At 39.3% G+C, this 18,840-nt stretch overlaps 1 protein-coding gene across 5 annotated transcripts in view; it reads right to left on the reverse strand.

Annotated features, from left to right (window-relative positions):
* Window positions 1–18,840, reverse strand: part of PCCA (propionyl-CoA carboxylase subunit alpha) — a 396,319-nt gene that overhangs the window by 276,263 nt on the left and 101,216 nt on the right. For 4 of the 5 annotated variants that reach the window (XR_013446865.1, XM_078070127.1, XM_078070124.1 and 1 more), the window contains exon 7: window positions 14,219–14,350. The exons of the other annotated variant lie outside the window; for it this stretch is intronic. Coding sequence is in view for 3 of the 4 variants with exons in the window: in XM_078070127.1 (XP_077926253.1) it covers window positions 14,219–14,350 (132 nt within the window). In the remaining variant the exon portion in view is untranslated. The remainder of the gene's footprint in view (window positions 1–14,218; window positions 14,351–18,840) is intronic. 5 annotated transcript variants of the gene reach the window in all.

Genomic DNA, 18,840 nt, shown 5'->3' on the forward strand with positions numbered 1-18,840 from the left:
GAGCAAGAAAATGAAGAGTCCTCACTATGGCTGCATTTTGAAGAATTTGGGTGTATAATTTACTTATTATTTTGAATACTGTCTACCCTCTGCATCTCCCTACCACATTAAAATATAAGTTCTATGAAAGCAAAAATCTCTAACTGGTTCAGTGGTAGGTTTTAAATTCCTAGAACTGCCTGGTATGTAGTCATCATTCGGTAAACAGCTGTTGCTGAATGAAAGACTGAATGAACCAATAAACAAATGAAGAGTTTAGAGAAAGGCAAGAGGGATGTGAGGAGTTTAGTCAGGAAGCAGTGGTCTAGAGGAGAGAAAAATTACTATTTTTAAACTCAGGGGTGTGTGCTTCAAGTCTCAATGAAATCTGACTTTCTCCAGAAAGCCATTGCAGCCCTCCTACACTGGTGTGTAGGAGGTCACACACTGCTGTGTGACCAGATTACACTCTGTCCTTCAAATATGACAGCCCCTGTCACTTAATCTCCATGACAGCAATGACTAGGTCTGCTGCTCTCTACGAAACCCCCAGAGCTTAGCAAATCAAAACACCAACACATTATTTGTTGAATGAATAAACAACTATCCATCAGCTTCCACAGAAACAAGTCTGTTGCCTAAATGATCTACTTGAGTGCCAACAGAACTGCTCACCTCCACAGCATCAGTGTTTGAAGTGAATAAACTTATATCCAAGGAGATGTAGTGGCTTGTTCAAATTCACAAGTCTAAGTGATATATAGCAAGGAAGTGCCACATGGTAGTTCAGAGCAGGAGCTCAAGAACCAGATAGGCTTGGGTTTTGCTTCACTTTAACACAAAGCACACTCAATGAAATACCGCTGCTGCTGGGCAAAACCAAGCCCAATATGTACCCTCCTCGTCTTTTAACCCTCAGTCAAGCACTTTTCTTACTGTGGCCTGCAACTTCAGATGTTTGAAACGTGGGTGGGTTTCACAGAACCCACTTTTTTAAAGCCTATTCTTAAAAAAAAAAAAAAAAGGTACTATCTTAACTGTAATTTTATTTAAATAAAAAAAGATTTTACTTATTTATTTCAGAGAGAACAAGAGAGCACAAGCAGGGAGAGAGGCAGAGGGAGAGGGAGAAGCAGACTCCCGGCTGAGCAGGGAGCCCAATGTGGGGCTCTATCCCAGGACCCTGGGATCACGACCGAGCCGAAGGCAGACGCCCAACCAACTGAGCCACCCAGGCACCCCCTTAACTGTAATTTTAAATGTGTATTTCATTAGTTTAAAAGATCAAGGGCACCTAGGTGGCTCAGTTAAAAGATCAAACTTTATATGATAATAACTTTTTAAATTGAAGGGCCACAAGTTTACATTATATTAAAATGTAAGAAAAAACAACAGATATTCAAATTTAATAAAAATTTTTAAAAATTATTAAACTCTATTTTACCAAATATACTTCACTCTTTGTTTATATAAAAAATCTCTTTTAAGCAAAACATCATTACTTCTTCACAGATTCAACTTGGCAATATTTGAAGAAAAAGCAGAACTGATTCTACCTATTCTTAGCTTTAGAACTAACTTTTTGGTTTTTTTTTTAAGATTTTATTTTTAAGTAATCTCTACACCAAATGTAGGGCTTGAACTCATAACCCCAAGATCAAGAGTCACATGTTCTACTGACTAAGCTAGCCAGGAGCCCTTAGAACTTTAAGATTTTATTTATTTATCTGAGAGATTGAGCGAGAGAGAGAGTGAGCAAGCGAGCGTGCACGCACACGAGCAGAGGGAAGAGCAGAGGGAGAGGGAGAAGCAGACTCCTCTGAGCAGGGAGCCCCAAGCGGGGCTCAATCCCAGGACTCCAGAATCATGACTTGAGCTGAAGGCAGATGCTTAACCAACTGAGCCACCCAGGCGCCCCGCCCCCCTTAGAACATCCTTAAGACAGACCCCTCATCTATTAACTATATGACATATGATACAATATATGAAAATACTACAGGGATTAAGACGGCAGATTCTATTCAAGAAATGTTCAATGATATTCTGTAATTTTTTAAAAGAAAATTTCTAACAGGTGGGACAACGATCCCCTGAAAAATCAAAGAAAAATCAAATATAAAAATTTTAACAGTAGGAATAAAACAAATCTGATGCTACTGATGCCCTTATACAATTTTCAAATGAAGTACTTAGAATATTTCTGTTTTCATATCAAAAGTTAATACAACGAGAAAACACTGAGAAGTACAAAATCAAATGAAACCAAGTATTAGCAACCATATTCCTATGGCTTCAAATCAGGAAGCAGGAAAAAGTAATGGTCCAACAATATGCTTTGATTCAAATCCCTGTGGTTCATTCTGTAATCACAGCCTATAATCCCAGTTTGAAGGAAGCCACGCTCTGGTTCTGAAGTTACTGAGCACTTGGGAACACTGATGAGGTAAATATTAAACCATATAGTTCCAGCAGTTCCAGAAATGGAGAAAGAGCAAAAACAGCACCAGAACCACTAACCATCTCTTTTCAGCGCAACTTACCTTAAAGGAGCTCTATCATTTAACCCAAGAGCAAAACGGTAAAAAAAATTCTGTTTTACAGAGAATATGATGGGAGGGATGGGCGATGTTGCTATAACGAAATAAACAGATCATAAAAATGTCAAAAGGAGCTAAAAAAAAAAATCGGGCGCCTTTTCTACAAGCCTATTTGTTTAAATACTCTTCAGCCCCCAACCTGGGAGGCATCAAAGTCCAACGTGGCTAAGAACACAGGTGCTGGAGCCAGAACGCATGGGCTCCACACTGGCTCTCTCGGACAGTGAGCCAGTTACCTCCCAGGGTGCCTCCCTGGAATTTGGTTTCCTCAACTCTAAGATGGAGATAGTAACAATATCTTCTCATAGGGTCATCGAGAAGATGGAATTAGTTAGGGCTGAAATACACCGGAACAACACAAGGCACACAGTATGCTTGGCAATCTGTGATAAAATGGGCAGCCTGCCACCACAGAGTCCCAAGTCTGTTCCTTGCCTGCCTGTCTTTGGATGGGGTATCTTATGGTCATCATTCATCCTCTGAACCCTTATAACACAGAATTAATACTGACACTGCAATACTGCAAAAAAAAAAAAAACAGGCACTGCACCCCCAGGACACTCCACCGGGTCAGAGGATCTGTGCACTATTTGTTGCCAGGGAGCAGGGAAGAAGGGCGGGGAAAGGAAGCAAAAACTCTAACAAGGACAGGCATATTTAAATAGTTATCCCTGATGCTAAACACCCAATTCACTTCAACAGTGATTCAGACCATACCTCTCCTTTCTCACTTGCTACAATATAGCCTAGTACCCACCCTGAATTCCATCCTCACTGGATGAGAGTCCTGCTACTCATCCACATGGGAAGCTACTTAAGAGTTTACTTTCCTCAGCTGGTTCTAGAACAAATCAGCAAATGTTTTGTGGGGGGGGAAATCACTGCTTCAATATACTGTGGGTAAAAGCTTATCTGTACACAAAAAGCATCCTCAAACTATTCTGCATTCTTGTGTAAAGTAAAGCAAAACTTTCAACAGTCCTGGGTTCAGGAAATGGGTTCCAGCTGATTGTGTTTTCCAGACTACTCCAAGTCAAGCAGAAGACTCTGTTTGAATATCCTTTCAAATCTTCCTAAACTTTAGTACACATTTTTATAACTGTAAAACAGCGTAAGTAAACATAACTGAATCCTTTTTCAAAAACATAAAGCCTTTTAGGCACCATCAGGAGAGTCATTCTTGGTTTAGCAGGAGAAAATGATACCGATGTCTAATACTATACTTTGTACTTACTAGGACACAGCTTGTCGATTTTTTTGTTATTTTGGTTTTTTAAATGATTCCCTTCATGCTGGTTTTTGTTGTTATTATTTGGTTCTTTCTGCTAAAGCAGGAGTACAGTTTTTAAAATCCGGCTAATTGGGTGACAAAAACAATGACTATTTTAAGCCTCTACTGTGAAATTTACCAACCTCATTCAAATACATTACCACACTCTGCTCTGAAATGTAAAGGGCAATAGGAACTCGGAGAAGGTTAATGAACTTCCCTCAAAGTTGGAATGCTGACAGGTATCACAGCCAAATGCAGTGAATTCATCAGTGGTGACCCCTCCCTCTGCCCCACTCCTGACGTGTGCCACAAATTCTGCTTAAAATTAAACTAGAAATAAAACCGAATGAAAATTTATGAGCGAACCAAAACGGCATTCCTAAAATTTTTAAATGCTTATCTGAAAACTATAACCTGCACGTTCAACTGGGGCTTAACTAATTCAGACAACAGGTGTCAAGAACTGTATACCATAGTTAAAGTTAACACCCATAATGAGAACCTGCCATTATGCGAGAGTATGACTGGGTCTTAAAAATCACCTAAAGCATACAAAGAGACAAAATTGAAAAGATAAGTGGATTTTTCTTCTACTTGCAACTTATCCCTATTTTACAAATTAACAGCAGTTGCAAATTCAAATGCAGACTGTCAAACACAGGCTCCCTGAAAAGATGACCTCTTTGAGGAAGCAAAACCAACTTTACTATACCTGCTACATTTAAAGATAACCATCACTTTGAGCAATCTGGGAGGTTCCACTAAGTTCTGTTAAAGACCCTAGATTCAAAACCTGCAGAGCTCCTCTGATGCCCACTGAGCCCCCACCCAGGGATGTCCCCAACCACAGAGGTGAGAAAAATCTCACTTTGGGGAGAGCTCCAATTACCTTTTTAGGAAACTTAGGAATGAGGAATGATTAGATTTGAAAATGTTTATTATTGAAGGAAGACTTCCTTATTAGAAATAAAATATCCTCAACATTATCCTCAACATTTTCTAAGTCCATAGACAAAGTTTACATGGAAGAAGACAAGTATAGGACCTAGAAGTTCACCATCATGCTAGCTCTAGAAGCCAATGTATTCAGAAGATTTCATCACACAGGTATCTAAACAGGATAAAATTTCCTTTGAAACCTGTATCAAAACCTTGAGGGGCACCTGGGTGGCTCAGTCAGTTAAGCGTCTGCCTTTGGCTCAGGTCATGATCCCAGAGATCTGGGATCAAGCTCCACATGGGGCTTCTTCTCAGCAGGGAGTCTGCCTCTCTCTCTGCCCCTCCTTCCACTAGTGCTCCCTCGCTCTCACTCACTCTCTCTCAAATAAATAAATAAATAAAATCTGTAAAAACAGACAGACAAAACTTGAGAATTTTCTGTCTTGACTTATTTTGTCCATGGGAGTCTGGGTCTGGGAGAGATCTCCCCTCCAAATTTAAACCACCAAGGCACTGCATATTGTCAGGTCTACAATTAGAGATGGCCAACCATTAAGGTTGAGGGCCCAAGACATGAGGTAAACAAACAATATATTTGATATGTTATTACAAGATTCTCATGGGTTCATCTCAGGCCAAGTCTATGCTCTCTCTGAAGCCAACTTCTCCTTAAAGGTACTAAATCCAGAAATCAAATTTATGTTATGTTTCTAAAAGGCATAATCTCACCTAGGATAATTAAAAATTATAATAGACTCTTTTGCAAGCTTTTGATTATGAATGGTTAATTTGAGAGTCACCTGCTGGGGTGGGTGGAGGTAAAAATCTCAAACACCTAATGTTCTGTAATTTTTTTCATTACAATGAGGAAGCTTCCAAAAGAAACTCAGATTCCAAATTTGTTTCTTTTTTTTTTTTTGCCAGAGAGAGAGTATAAGCAGGAGCAGCAGCAGGCAGAGGGAGAAGCAGGCTTCCCACAGAGCAAGAAGCCTGATGTGGGGCTCGATCCCAGGACCCTGGGATCATGACCTGAGCAGAAGGCAGACGCTTAACCAACTGCATCACCCAGGCGTCCCCCAAATTTGTTTCCTTATGAAATTCACAGGAAAGACAAAGTTCATAGGGAGGAAGAAAGGCATAGGAAAAGCCAAATGAAAAATGTGAAAAATTTAAAACTCTGTCAAACCTGATGGTCTTTAACCTGCTATTTCTTTTCCTCCATCCTGTTTTCCTCCATTTGCTCCTGCCCTGCTCTTTCTTCCGCTGACCTGTTCCCTCTTTCTTCTAACTGGCCAGAAACCCTCAAAGCAACATTACCTTTTAAAATTAAGCTACTGTCAGAATAGGGCCAGCCTTGAGGGCTAAATTAAAACTTTGGTCTCATTCTGAACTAAGAAGCATTACCAAAGGCTTTCCAAAGCTTATATAGATTGGACAGAAATTTACAGAGAAATTGAGGAAAGTATAAATAATCTAGTGTCCCCAGATTTACATGAATTGGTTCACAGCGCTAATAAGAACCTGAGATAAAAGGGGCGCCGGGTGGCTCAGTCGGTTAAGCGTCTGCCTTCAGCTCAGGTCATGATCTCAGGATCCTGGGATCAAGCCCCACGCTGGGCCCCCTGCTCAGCCTGCTTCTCCCGCTGCCACTCCCCCTGCTTGTGCACTCTCTCTCTAGCTCTCTGTCAAATAAATAAATAAAATCTTTAAAAAAGCTTTTTTTAATTTAAAAAAAAAAAAGAACCTGAGATTAAAAAAAAAAAAAAATACTGGATACAAGAGCAAAATAGGAAGACCTGAGAGTGATTCAGACTCCTAATTGCACAGGAAACCAGAGAAGTTTAGAAAAACTGGGAATAATGGAAAAGGTCCTTGGGAAGCTACTATCAAAATCTTTCTATGAAACTAGGTTGGACTCTAATCTAGTTGAGCTAGCAAAGAAATGATCCATCTGTTGGGCACCTCAGAAACAGGCTCTTTAGTACCTTTAGGCATTCAGGAGTAGACACCGAAGCAGTTGTGACCCAGCTCCCTCCTCACTTTTTGTGAGTAGCCTTAAGCCAGAAACAGAAAATTTTATAAACAAGTAAAAACTGGATGGAAATAGTCACATAGACAGATCTTTAATTCCATACTATAAATTTTGAAAGTGCCCAAAAACAAAAGTAGAATAAGATGCAGAATAAATTGGTGGTCTTACAGATAAAACTAGATGTTCCCACTCCAGAAATTAAAGCAATCACTCGAGGGGCACCTTGGTGGCCCAGTCGGTTAAGCATCTGACTCTTGATTTCAGCTTAGGTCATCTTCTCCCTACAAGACACTACACCCACTGATTTCATGAGAAAGAATATTTAGGACAAACAGAATTTACAGATCATATGCTCTCCTAATGACCACACGTGTGAACTCCTGAGGACTCTGCTATTCATCATCAAGACAATTAATTTGGACTCTGACTCATTACTACCTTTGTGACTAAAATCAAGCCCACACTGAAGATCTCAAGAAGGCCAGATTTCTTTTTGAAAAAAAGTAAAATTATACTGGCAGAAGCACTGGGGCCAAATAGATCACAGTTCATAATAACCCATCCAAACCACTACCTGAACTTACACAACTCTCTAAAACAAGAATGGAAAGAAGGACTAAAACCCAACAGTTGACAGCCTACTAAAGAAAAGACCTGTCACACTCTGCTCAGTCTTTCAAGTCTGCAGTCACGGTGTGAGCTATACTGCCTTTTAATTTGGAGGCTCAACTGGGGACAAATCCAAGCTCATTTAGATGGTTGACAGAATTTATTTCCTTGTGGCTGTATGACTAAGCACCCTATCCTTGTGCTGGCTCTCAGACAGAGATTGCCCTAACTCAGATCCGTAGAAGCTGCCTGTAGTTTATTGTCATGTGGACTTCCTCAACATGGCAGCTTACGTCATCAAGTCAAAAATTAGAATCTGTTCTCTAGTTTCCTAAGATGTAGTCTTATATAATGAAACATTATATAAGCAGTATATCACAGCAGTAACACTCAATTACTTTGCCCTACAATGCAACTTAATACAATGATAGCCAATCACCTTTGCCCTTTAACATAACCTAGTTCAGGTAGTGACATGGCATCACCCTTTGCCATATTCTAACAGTTAGAGAAGCAAGTCACAAGGTTTTACCCAAACTGAAGAGAGGATTACACCAAGGTCTGGATGCCTGACAGTTCCTCAAAAAGTTAAACATGGAATTATCATATGACCCTGCAATTCCATTCCTGGGTAAATACCCAAAAGAACTCAAGACAAATACTCAAACACCTGCACACAAATGTTTGTAGCAGCATTATTCACAATCACCAAAAGATGGAAATAACTCAGACGTCCATCAACTAATGAATGGGTTTAAGGGGAGAAAAAAAAAAAAGTGGTATATTCCTACTATGGAATATTATTCAGCCATCAAAAGGAAGGAAATACTAATCTACACTACACATGGATCCTATATTCTACTTAGTTTACTATTAAACCTATCTAAGGTCCTGGGCGCCTGGGTGGCTCAGTTGTTTAAACGACTGCCTTCGGCTCAGGTCATGATCCTGGAGTCCTGGGATCGAGTCCTGCATCGGGCTCCCTGCTCAGCAGGGAGTCTGCTTCTCCCTTTGACCCTCCCCCCTCTCATGTGCTCTCTCTCTCTCTCTCATTCTCTCTCTCAAATAAATAAAATCTTTAAAAAAAAAAAAAAAACCTATCTAAGGTCCTTATTTCCATATATTTACCGTTACATAATTTCCATTTAATTTTATTAGAGATTCAAATTCCATGGCGAAATTCTTTAAATTTTTATTTATTTATTTATTTTAAAGAGAGAGAGAGCACGCAAGCAGGGGAAGAAGCAGAGGGAGAGAGAGGGACAAGCAGACTCCACATTGAGCACAGAGCTCAGTGTGGGACTCAATCCCATGACCCTGAGATCATGACCTGAGCGAAAATCAAGAATCAGTGACTTAACCCACTGAGCCACCCAGATGCCCCTGGTGAAATTCTTTATATGCTTATTTTCTCCACACTTTCTTCAAAAAATTTTTTAACGTATCAATCATACTTATTTTACAGTTCTTATCATCAACTCCAGTATCTACAGCATATGTGAATCTATTTCTATTGTCTGTTTTACTTTTTCTCTTGGTTTTTCATTATGCTTTCCTTTCTTTGGTATGTCTAGTAAATATGTCCTAAATGACAGATAATGTGTCTACCATGGTTATATGTGTAAAATTTATCTCCTAGAAGATTATTCATCCAACAGGTATTTAGTGAGCACTGACTACGTGCCAGACACCATGTATAAGTGACGCAGTAACAAAAAGAATACAGTCCCTTCCAGCAGGGAGTTTACAACCATGTGCAGGAAGTACACACTTAACCCATCATTAAAATGGGCAGAAAGGCCTATAAAATCTGAGCTCCCTATTACATCTTCCTTCAATGACCTCATCTCTGATTTTTCTCTCCTTTGATCAGAAGCCACATGATTCCTGGTTGTCTGTTGAACAGCAAGTACATTTCAGTCTCAACACCTCTACACTTGTTATTCTTTCTGCCTAGTATGCTTTGCTCTTCCTCCTGATAACCACATGACTTGCCCTGTGTCACCACCCTCCCAATATTCCCTTCCCCCATTCCCTGTCTCATGTTTCACCATAGCATGTACTATATATTTTATTATTTTTTATTGTCTGTCTCCTTCTGCTATAGTATAAGCTCCATGAGGGCAGGTATTTTTTTATTATTGTTGTTCATTACTTTACTCATTGCACTTCAAACAACACTGGACAAATAGTATGCACTTAAATATTTACTTAGCAGATGAATGAATGAATGATTTAAAATGTGATGCGCAAAGTGCAGGGTACTAAGGGGAAATACAGCAGAGGGCCTATGCCTCTCTGAGGCATGTATGTTTAAACCAACATGTAAACAATGAGGAGACAATAAGGAATGGATAGAGAAGCAGAATCAACATGCGTGACAGAGTTTAGTACAGAAGTTGCAAGAATCTGAAAGATATCATATATGGTTGGCATACACAATGTAAAGGATAAACTGGTACACTATCAGTTTGAAGAGAAAAACAAAGGCCAGCCATTTAAAGGATTTGAATTAGTAGCCATTCAAGAGTTTTCAAACACAAGCACAGGACTGAATTTGGATTTCTGAAAGGTCACTCAAGCTACAATGTTGAAAGTTAATTGCGGGGGGCGCCTGGGTGGGTCAGTTGGTGAAGCCTCTGACTCCTGGTTTCAGCTCAGGTTATGATCTCAGTGTTGGGGGATCGAGCCCCACATCCGGCTCCCTGTTTAGTGGGGAGCCTGACTGGGATTCTCTCCCCCTCTCTCTGCTTATGCTCTCGCTCTCTAAAATAAATAAATAAATCTTTATTTATTAAAAAAAGACGAAAGTTAATTGGATGGGACCAAGACTGGCTACAAAGAAACCAATTAGAAGGTTGACAAAGTAATCCAGATTGGATGATGAAAGCTGGAACTTGGTGTTAGCATGAGCAAAGAAAGAAGTAAATGGATCAGAAAGCATCTATAGGTGAATTCTCTGTAGCAGTATTTATCAAGAATGACTCTAAGGTTCTAGCTTGAGAAACAGTGTGGAAAATACCACCACTTTCTCAGGCAGGAAAGAATCAGGTTGAGAAGCTTACAGCAGGAATCAGCAAACATTTTCTTTTTTTTTCTTTTTTTTTTTTTTAAGATTTTATTTATTTGACAGAGAGAGTGAGAGAGCACAAGCAGGGGGAAGCAGTAGAAGGAGAGGGAGAAGCAGACTTCCCGTGGAGCAGTGAGCCCGATGCGGGGCTCGATCCCAGGACCCTGGGATCATGACCTGAGCCGAAGGCAGACGCTTAACCGACTGAGCCACCCAGCCAGTAACAAATATTTCAGGTTTGCTGGGTGACATGGTCAACTCAGTCTCATTTCTCAACTCATTTCTCAACTCAGTCACTAGGGAAAAAAGCAGCCATCAGCAATCTGTAAAGAAAAGAGCATGGCTGTGTTCCAATAATACTTTACAAATCAGGTGGGCATGGAGCTAATTGCCAATTGCTAATCAAAGAGAAAATTATGAGCTTAGCTTTTAACTTGTTACTTTCAAGGTGCCTCAGGGGCATCAAGCAGAACTATTTAAGAGGCACCCACACATGCAGAGATCTAGCACAGATAAATATATATAGATTTGAGATGTGAGCCGTAAGAGTAAGTAAGGTTGCCCCAGGGTGAGGGTGTACAATAACATTTCCTACTCAGAATCCAAAATAAAACCACATTTACAGAACAAAGATAGGAAAAACAATCAGCATGAAAACTAAGAATGAGCATTTAAAATAAGCCAAAAAATACAAAAACAAAACTAGAACTGAGTAGTGTGCCAGAAGCAGATATTTAGAGAAGGAAAAAGTGACCAAGAGACTCAAATGCTTTGAAGAGATAAAGACCAGGATTACAAATTATATACTGAATTTACTGAGAAGGAGAGGTTGCTGGTAGCCACCGCAACAGAAATTTCCATAAGAATGAGGAAAGAAGCCAGCCGATGGTAGATTAGATTAAGTGAACAGTGTAGAAATGAAAGCAAGTAAGGACAGTTCTTCTAAGACCTGTGGCTATGAAAGGGGAGACTAAGGTGACAGCTATAAAGTGACAAGGGGTGACTGTGCTCTAGGTGACCACATTTCTTTCCACTAAACTGGACGCACCATGTGGTGAGGGATCATGGGCATCTTGTTTATCACCACCGCATGCTTCCCACTTAGCCCAGGGATTAGCATATTTGTTGACTGAGAATTTTTAAGAGCAAGGGTAATGGAAAGGAGCTGAAAGACAAGTTTTAAGATATGGAAGAGAGAAAAGACAATCCATAAAGACTGTAGCCCGTGAAGGCTATAAGGGGTACATCTGGAACCTAACAAGAAGAACTGGCTTTACTGAGGATGGGAACACCTCTTCCTTGTAACAGGACAGAAGGGGGAAAAAGTGGATGAATACAGATTAAGGTAAACATGGGCAAGAAATGGAGGATATTAATAAGGGCCAAGCTTGCTAACTGTCCTATAACACATGAAAGTTTCCTGCACAATAAACAACTGCCCAGCCCAAAAACTAACAATAATTAACACTGAAAAGTTTTTGCAGACTAACTCAAATCACACAGTTAAAGTCTACATAGGGACACTCTTCTTCTAAGGAGAAAAAAACATGTAACTTTTCCTGGGAAAACACACACACACAGACACTTCAATTTCTGCATTTCTTCCTTAGAAACCTTCAGCTGCTAAAGCTGCTTGCTTAATGAGGAGTTATGTTTGGAATCTATAATCATCCACAGCTATACCACTTTCCACCAGAAACACATTTATAATTTATGTTTTATGCATATGGACAAAAGCTCAACACAAAGTTACACATAGAACATCACAATGTTTCAAACGTTAAATACATACCATCATTCAATGAAATCCAGAGAGCTAAGAGAACATTTTTAAATCACCAAGTTTTTTCCTATGAAATATAAGTCAGTACTAATCATGACTGATTTGAAATGACATATCCAATAAGGGTTTAAAATCCAAAATATATAAAGAACTCACACAACTCAATACCAAAATACAAATAATCTGATTAAAAATGGGCAGAAGACCTGAATAGACACTTTTCCAAAAAAGACAATACAAATGGCCAACAGACACATCAAAAGATGCTCAACATCACTAATTATCAGGGACATGCAAATCAAAACCACAATGAAATCATCACTTTACACCTGTCAGAATGGCTAGAACTGAAAGACAAGAAATAAAAGGTGTTGGTGAGGATGTGGAGGAAAAAGAACCCTCATGCATTGCTGGTGGGAATGCAAACTGGTGCAGCCACTGAGGAAAACAATATGGAAGTTCCTTTTTTTTTTTTTTTTTTAAGATTTATTTATTTGAGAGAGAGAGCGCACGCAACAGAGAGTGCACGAGCAGGGGAAGGGGCACAAGGAGAGGGAGAACCAGACTCCCCGCTAAGCAGGGAGCCCAACAACATGGCACTCAATCCCAGGACCCTGGGATCATAACCTGAGCTGAAGGCAGGCACTTAACCGACTGAGCCACCCAGGTGTCCCAGAAGTTCCTTTAAATATTAAAAATAGAAATACTATATGATACAGTTATTCTATTACTGGGTACTTACCCAAAGAAAACAAAAACATGAATTCAAATATATGCACCCCTATGTTTACTGCAGCATTCTTTACAACAGCCAAGATATGGAAGGAGCCCAAGTGTTCACCGACAGATGAATGGATAAAGAAGAGGACGGGGACACACACACACACACACACACACACACACACACACACACGGATTTTTACTTGGCCTTAAGAAAGACCAAGATCTTGCCATTTTCAACAATATGGATAGATTCAGAGGGTATTATACTAAGTGAAATAAGTCAGAGAAAGACAAATAGCATATGATTTCATTTATATGTGGAATCTGAAAAACAAATAAACAAAAAGCAGAATCTCAGGGCGCCTGGGGGGCTCAGTTGGTTAAACTTCTGCCTTCAGTTCATTCAGGTCATGACCCCAGGACCCTGGGATCCAGCCCCACGTCGGGCTCCCTGCTGAGCTGGGAGCCTGTTTCTCCCTCTCCCTCTGCCCCCACCCCACTTGTGTGCACACTCTCTCTCTCTCTCTAATAAATACATCTTAGGAAAAAAAAGGCAGAATCTCATACCCATAAACACGAAGAACAAACTGACAGTGTCCAAAAGGGAAGGGAGTAGGGAGGGGGATGGGTAAGTGGTTGAAGGGGATTGGGGAAATACAGGCTTCCACTTACAGAACTAGTCACAGGGATAAAAGGTACAGTACAGGGAATATAGTCAATGGTACTATAATAGGGTTGTCTGGTGACAGACGGTAGCTACACTTGTGGTGAGCAGAGCATAATGTATAGAGTTGTGAAATCACTGTTGTTCACCTGAAACTAATGAGACATTATGTGTCAACGACAGTTCAATTAAAAAAAAATTGATCATGAAATACAATGCTTAAGGGGCTTCTTGCTCCTTTTAACTTATACCATTTAAAATAATCCAGGGGCGGTGGCTGGCTCAGTCGGTAGGGCAGGCGACTCCTGATCTTGGGGCTGTAAGTTCGAGCCCCATGTTGGGTGCAGAGATTACTTAAAAATAAAATCTTTAAAAAAATAGAATAATCCAGTGTAAACAACACTGATTTATTTTAACCTCCACATGCATATTTTTGCATTTTATTTTGCATTTATATTATTGCATTTAGCAATAATTGCATTTTCTCTTATGCTTTTCCCAAAATGTTTGACTTAAGGACACGTATATTACACATATATAGTTTCTCACCTTGACTACTCCATCAAAGCCAGGGATTGTGTTAACCTTTGCTTTCTTAGCTAATAATTTGCTTTCAATCTTGTCACCCATGGCTTGAATAGCATGTGTGTCAGGTCCAATGAAAGCGACACCTTCTGCTGCCTGTGGAGAAACACAAGTAGAAATCTGTAACAAAACAATATGGCGCCTGATACAGTCCCAACTTTATAAAAAGAAAAACCCACATGTATATTCACTAATTATTTACATACCAAAGACAACTTAAAAGCAAAGGATTTGAACCAATACATTAAAATATACAGTGTTGTATATACTACAAGTGCACAAAGATACAGGAAACAAAGTCGGGCCAAAGAAAAATAACAAATGAAGAATTCCTGCTTGATATTCACAGTATTCTTTGGGAAAGCCACTTCTATGGCGTCGTATTTATATATAATATCCTGCCACCTAACCTAAACAGTAGGTTCACCTTTAAAACACCTTATAAATCTCTGCATTCTCCATACCCTACAGCACACTGCCTAGTTCAACACAAATGTCCTTTTTCATTAAATACCAACTCTGTGCCAGGCTTTGAGCTAAATGTCAGGGACATGGATGAAAACCACAGGATATCCACTAATTCAAGGGAATGTGATCACTAAACCTCAGGGAAATAGACAAAAGAAAGTACAGAATGTTTACATCCTTGTGACTACAAGAAATGAATCAAGAATATAGTGGGAATTTACCAGGTAGAGTTATAGTTTCAACAAAAACTCTTCGGTATCAATCACATTTAGTTCCCCAGCAATGGATCCACCCCTCTGTGTTTACAGTATTATAATGAACAAAATGTTAATGAATTTTGCCAACGAACTAATCTGGGAGAGAGCAAAATATGATGTAGTCAGGGCCACTATGGCGCATGGTCTAGAGAAGTAAAGGTGAGGATTGCTGAAGTGAAGGATGAGGGTACTAGGCAAAGAATGGAGGTTAAATATGAAAAAAGGAAAACCAGAATGGATGCTGGGCACCATCTTAGGCCCTGAACTGTTGATTCTCCCATGACCTTTGGTCAGGTTGATATAAAGAATAAATCATGTATTTTATGCCTCATATTCTATCTATTAGACTGGTGCCTGAAAGGACTCTGGGCTTGGGAGAGGAGCTTCATTCTCCTTTTAAGCATATTATCCAGAGTAGCTACTGCAGTGTGTTGTTGGATTGGTCTCTCAGCCATTATGAACCAAGAGGATTAAACCCATCCAGAGCAGAAGGTGGAAGGAGAACAGGGAATCAACAAAAGCAATGTACAGGAGATAAATAATAGGGGGGGTGAGATGACTATGACAGCGTACAGGAAGCTGACAGAGAGGTCTAGAGGTTCTAAGAGGAGTCCAGGCTGAGATATGGATTTTCAAAGGCATTAAATACAAGAGAAAATTAAAAGTTGTAGATGAAATCACTCAGATAAAATGTATAGAAAAGCCAATGCCTTTAAACTCAGGATGTATACTTTCTCTTGTGCCCAAAACCAATACAGAAGAAAAGGGAAATTTTAGATTCTGAACTAATAAAGTCTCCTTTTCTTTGTGTGACAATGGGAATAATAACCACATTGCAAGTTTGACTGAGTATTAAATAAAATAATAATGTAAAACACCAAGCTGAGTGCCACAACTGTGAGTTCTTATCTCTTAACCAGAAGTCCTGATAAAAAGAGAACACTAGAAAAGTAAGAGAGTTAGGTCCATAGGACCTCAAAATTATAGGAACCCAAATACTTACAATTACCAGTTATAAATGGCAGAATGCAAGATGAGAAACCTCTTCAGCAAAAACAGAGGCCCATAAAGTACCTCCCCATCAAATGTTTGTATTTAAGAGTAGAACCTTATGTTCTTAATTTAAAAAAAAAGAATCTTTTGTGAAACCCCCAAGATGTAAACACATGAAAAGTGGAGCTGCTCTGTAAGAGGGCAAAGTGGTCATAGGCTTACATCTTCGCATACTCCACGTCTCCAGTCATTTTGGATCACAGCAATTATCATATTCATTTCTCTTCATTACAAACCTGCCACCCACTAAATGCCAAACCAAGTCAAGAGGAAACAATCATGTTTCAACTATCAATTGGTTTCCCACATTTCCCTTTTACTTGCTAAGATGGAGGAATTTTTATTATAAAAAAAAATTTTTTTTAAGATTTTATTTATTTATTTGAGAGAGAGAACGAGACAGAGAGCATGAGAGAGGGGAGGGTCAGAGGGAGAAGCAGACTCCCCACTGAGCAGGGAGCCCGATGCGGGACTCGATCCCGGGACTCCAGGATCATGACCTGAGCTGAAGGCAGCCGCTTGACCGACTGAGCCACCCAGGCACCCGAATTTTTATTATAAATGCGGTTTTAAATACCACTATGCTAGGCAGACTTAATCAAGTAATCAGAATACCCACACAAACAGCTGAAGAAATAACATAAATGAGAACATCCAAAATACATTATGATTATACAGTAAAACTTCTGATTAACAAGAGCCCAACAACTAGGAATCTCTGATTAGTTAACTAGATTTTTCTCATGCATTCTGATTTGAGACAAATTACTTACCTCAAAATGCAAAATACCAAGAAAAAAAGCTCACATCAAGTATTTAATGACTATTCTTTTGTCCCATCCAACAGAAAAGAAAAATAGCCAGTAGTAAGCTGGGTAACTACTCAGACAGATGTTTCAATGAACTCATTTCCTCTTTCTTTAGATGTTTTGGTAGTATTCCCTGGGCTAGCCCTTAAATGTCATTAAAGCAAAATGAGAACGCAGCGTCCTAGTTCCTAACTCCCCTAATTCTTTGGCCAAAAGAGCAAGGGTGAGGTCAGAGTAAGACAGTATGGCAACTGCAAAGTGATGGAGCATGTTTTAAAAGTTCTGAGATTTTGACCAGAGTCATCTGTGTGATTTAGAAGTTAAGGCCAGAATTTATCACTAGTAAGTCCCTTTTGATAATCTTTTGTTCACCCTGGATCTTTTGTCATCCATCCAATTCTCTGTCTCCCTTAATCACCAGTAAGTCTTTTTGACATTCCATAGCAATAAAATGCACTTCTAAATATATGCTTTATAAGGTCCTTGTAAATTTACCATGAATGATAAATATAGTACCTGACGGCAGGTAAATGTCTTACAGTCATGGGCCTGGATGGCTCAGTCGGTTGAGCATCCAACTCTTAACTTTGGTTCCACTGGTGACCTCAGGGTCATGAGGTCGTGTCCCGCATCAGTCTCTATGCTCAGCAGGGAGTCAGCCTGAGATTCTCTCTCTCCCTCTGCCCTTCTCCCCACCCCCGCTAGTGCATGCTCTCCCTCTAAAATAAATAAATCTTTAAAAAGTGGGCTTTTTTTAAACAGCATTGGAAAACACTTTAATAATAATACATAGGAAAGAAATTACAAAAAGCCAAAATCACTGCTCTAAGATTCCTTTCATTTTCTAAATTCTGTGATTTTATGATTCTGGTCAAATTTTGATAGAAGAAAGAAAAAAAGGATTCATTTTGAACAGCATGTTAGGGGAATAATGAGATTTAACTTATAACAGGCTTTATGTTGTGAATGAAGGACAGAAATAATCATTATTTATAAAAAAAATGTATGATACTCGGGGCGCCTGGGTGGCTCAGTCGTTAAGCATCTGCCTTCGGCTCAGGTCATGATCCCAGGGTCCTGGGATCCAGCCCCGCCATCGGGCTCTCTGCTCCGCAGGAAGCCTGCTTCTCCCTCTCCCACTCCCCCTGCTTGTGTTCCTTCTCTCGCTGTGTCTCTCTCTGTTAAATAAATAAATAAAATCTTTAAACAAAAAAAAATGTATGATACACAATTCATTCTCAGAAATATAAGTAGTAAACTGCTACACTATGAATTCAGATTTCTTTTAAATGCATACACTTTAGGCTCACCAAGATACTTGGATAACTGTAAAACCAGGGTCAGGCAAGAGACATAGCCGTGAAAAAATTGCTGAATTGCCCAAAGGACTTAGATTCTAGATTTTAATATATTCCTTGCTAAAAGGAAAAAGAGTTTCTGGTAGAAAAGGTCTGTTCAGGATTGGTGTGGGGAACTTAACACATGAGTTAAAAAAGTGAGCCAGGGAGAAAGCTTTCAAAAATTATTATGATTATGTCAAAAGCACATAGTAGCAGATAGAAAAGCTATCCCCTAAATATGGTGTTAACAGTATGGACATCAAAAAGAATAATAGGGAGATTACAAGGTTAATTCATCTTTTCAAGACTTCAGAAAAAAATCTTTTGCTGCTATCTCTATTCAAGTACTTTAACTTCTTAGACATGTATCACTCATTTCAAAACAATACACAGTTCTTTAAAAAGCAATATAGAGGAAAACTAACTTTACAGATAAAACTAAGCAAAATAAAAGGATCAAGATAAAATCCCATACAATGTTTCTACAAGGAAAATAAAATAAATACTAGAATAACATCCATGAAGGGGGAAAAAAATAAAAACCACAAGAGAAAAACATATCAACATGTAACAGATCAAAACTGTTACCTACTATTTCAAAACAAGCTGAAAAACATTTTCTAAAGTTATAGAAAACATGAAATAACATAAATCAGAAT

The sequence above is a fragment of the Halichoerus grypus genome, chromosome 4 (assembly GCF_964656455.1).
Source record: "Halichoerus grypus chromosome 4, mHalGry1.hap1.1, whole genome shotgun sequence".
In the NCBI taxonomy this organism is placed as follows: domain Eukaryota; kingdom Metazoa; phylum Chordata; class Mammalia; order Carnivora; family Phocidae; genus Halichoerus; species Halichoerus grypus.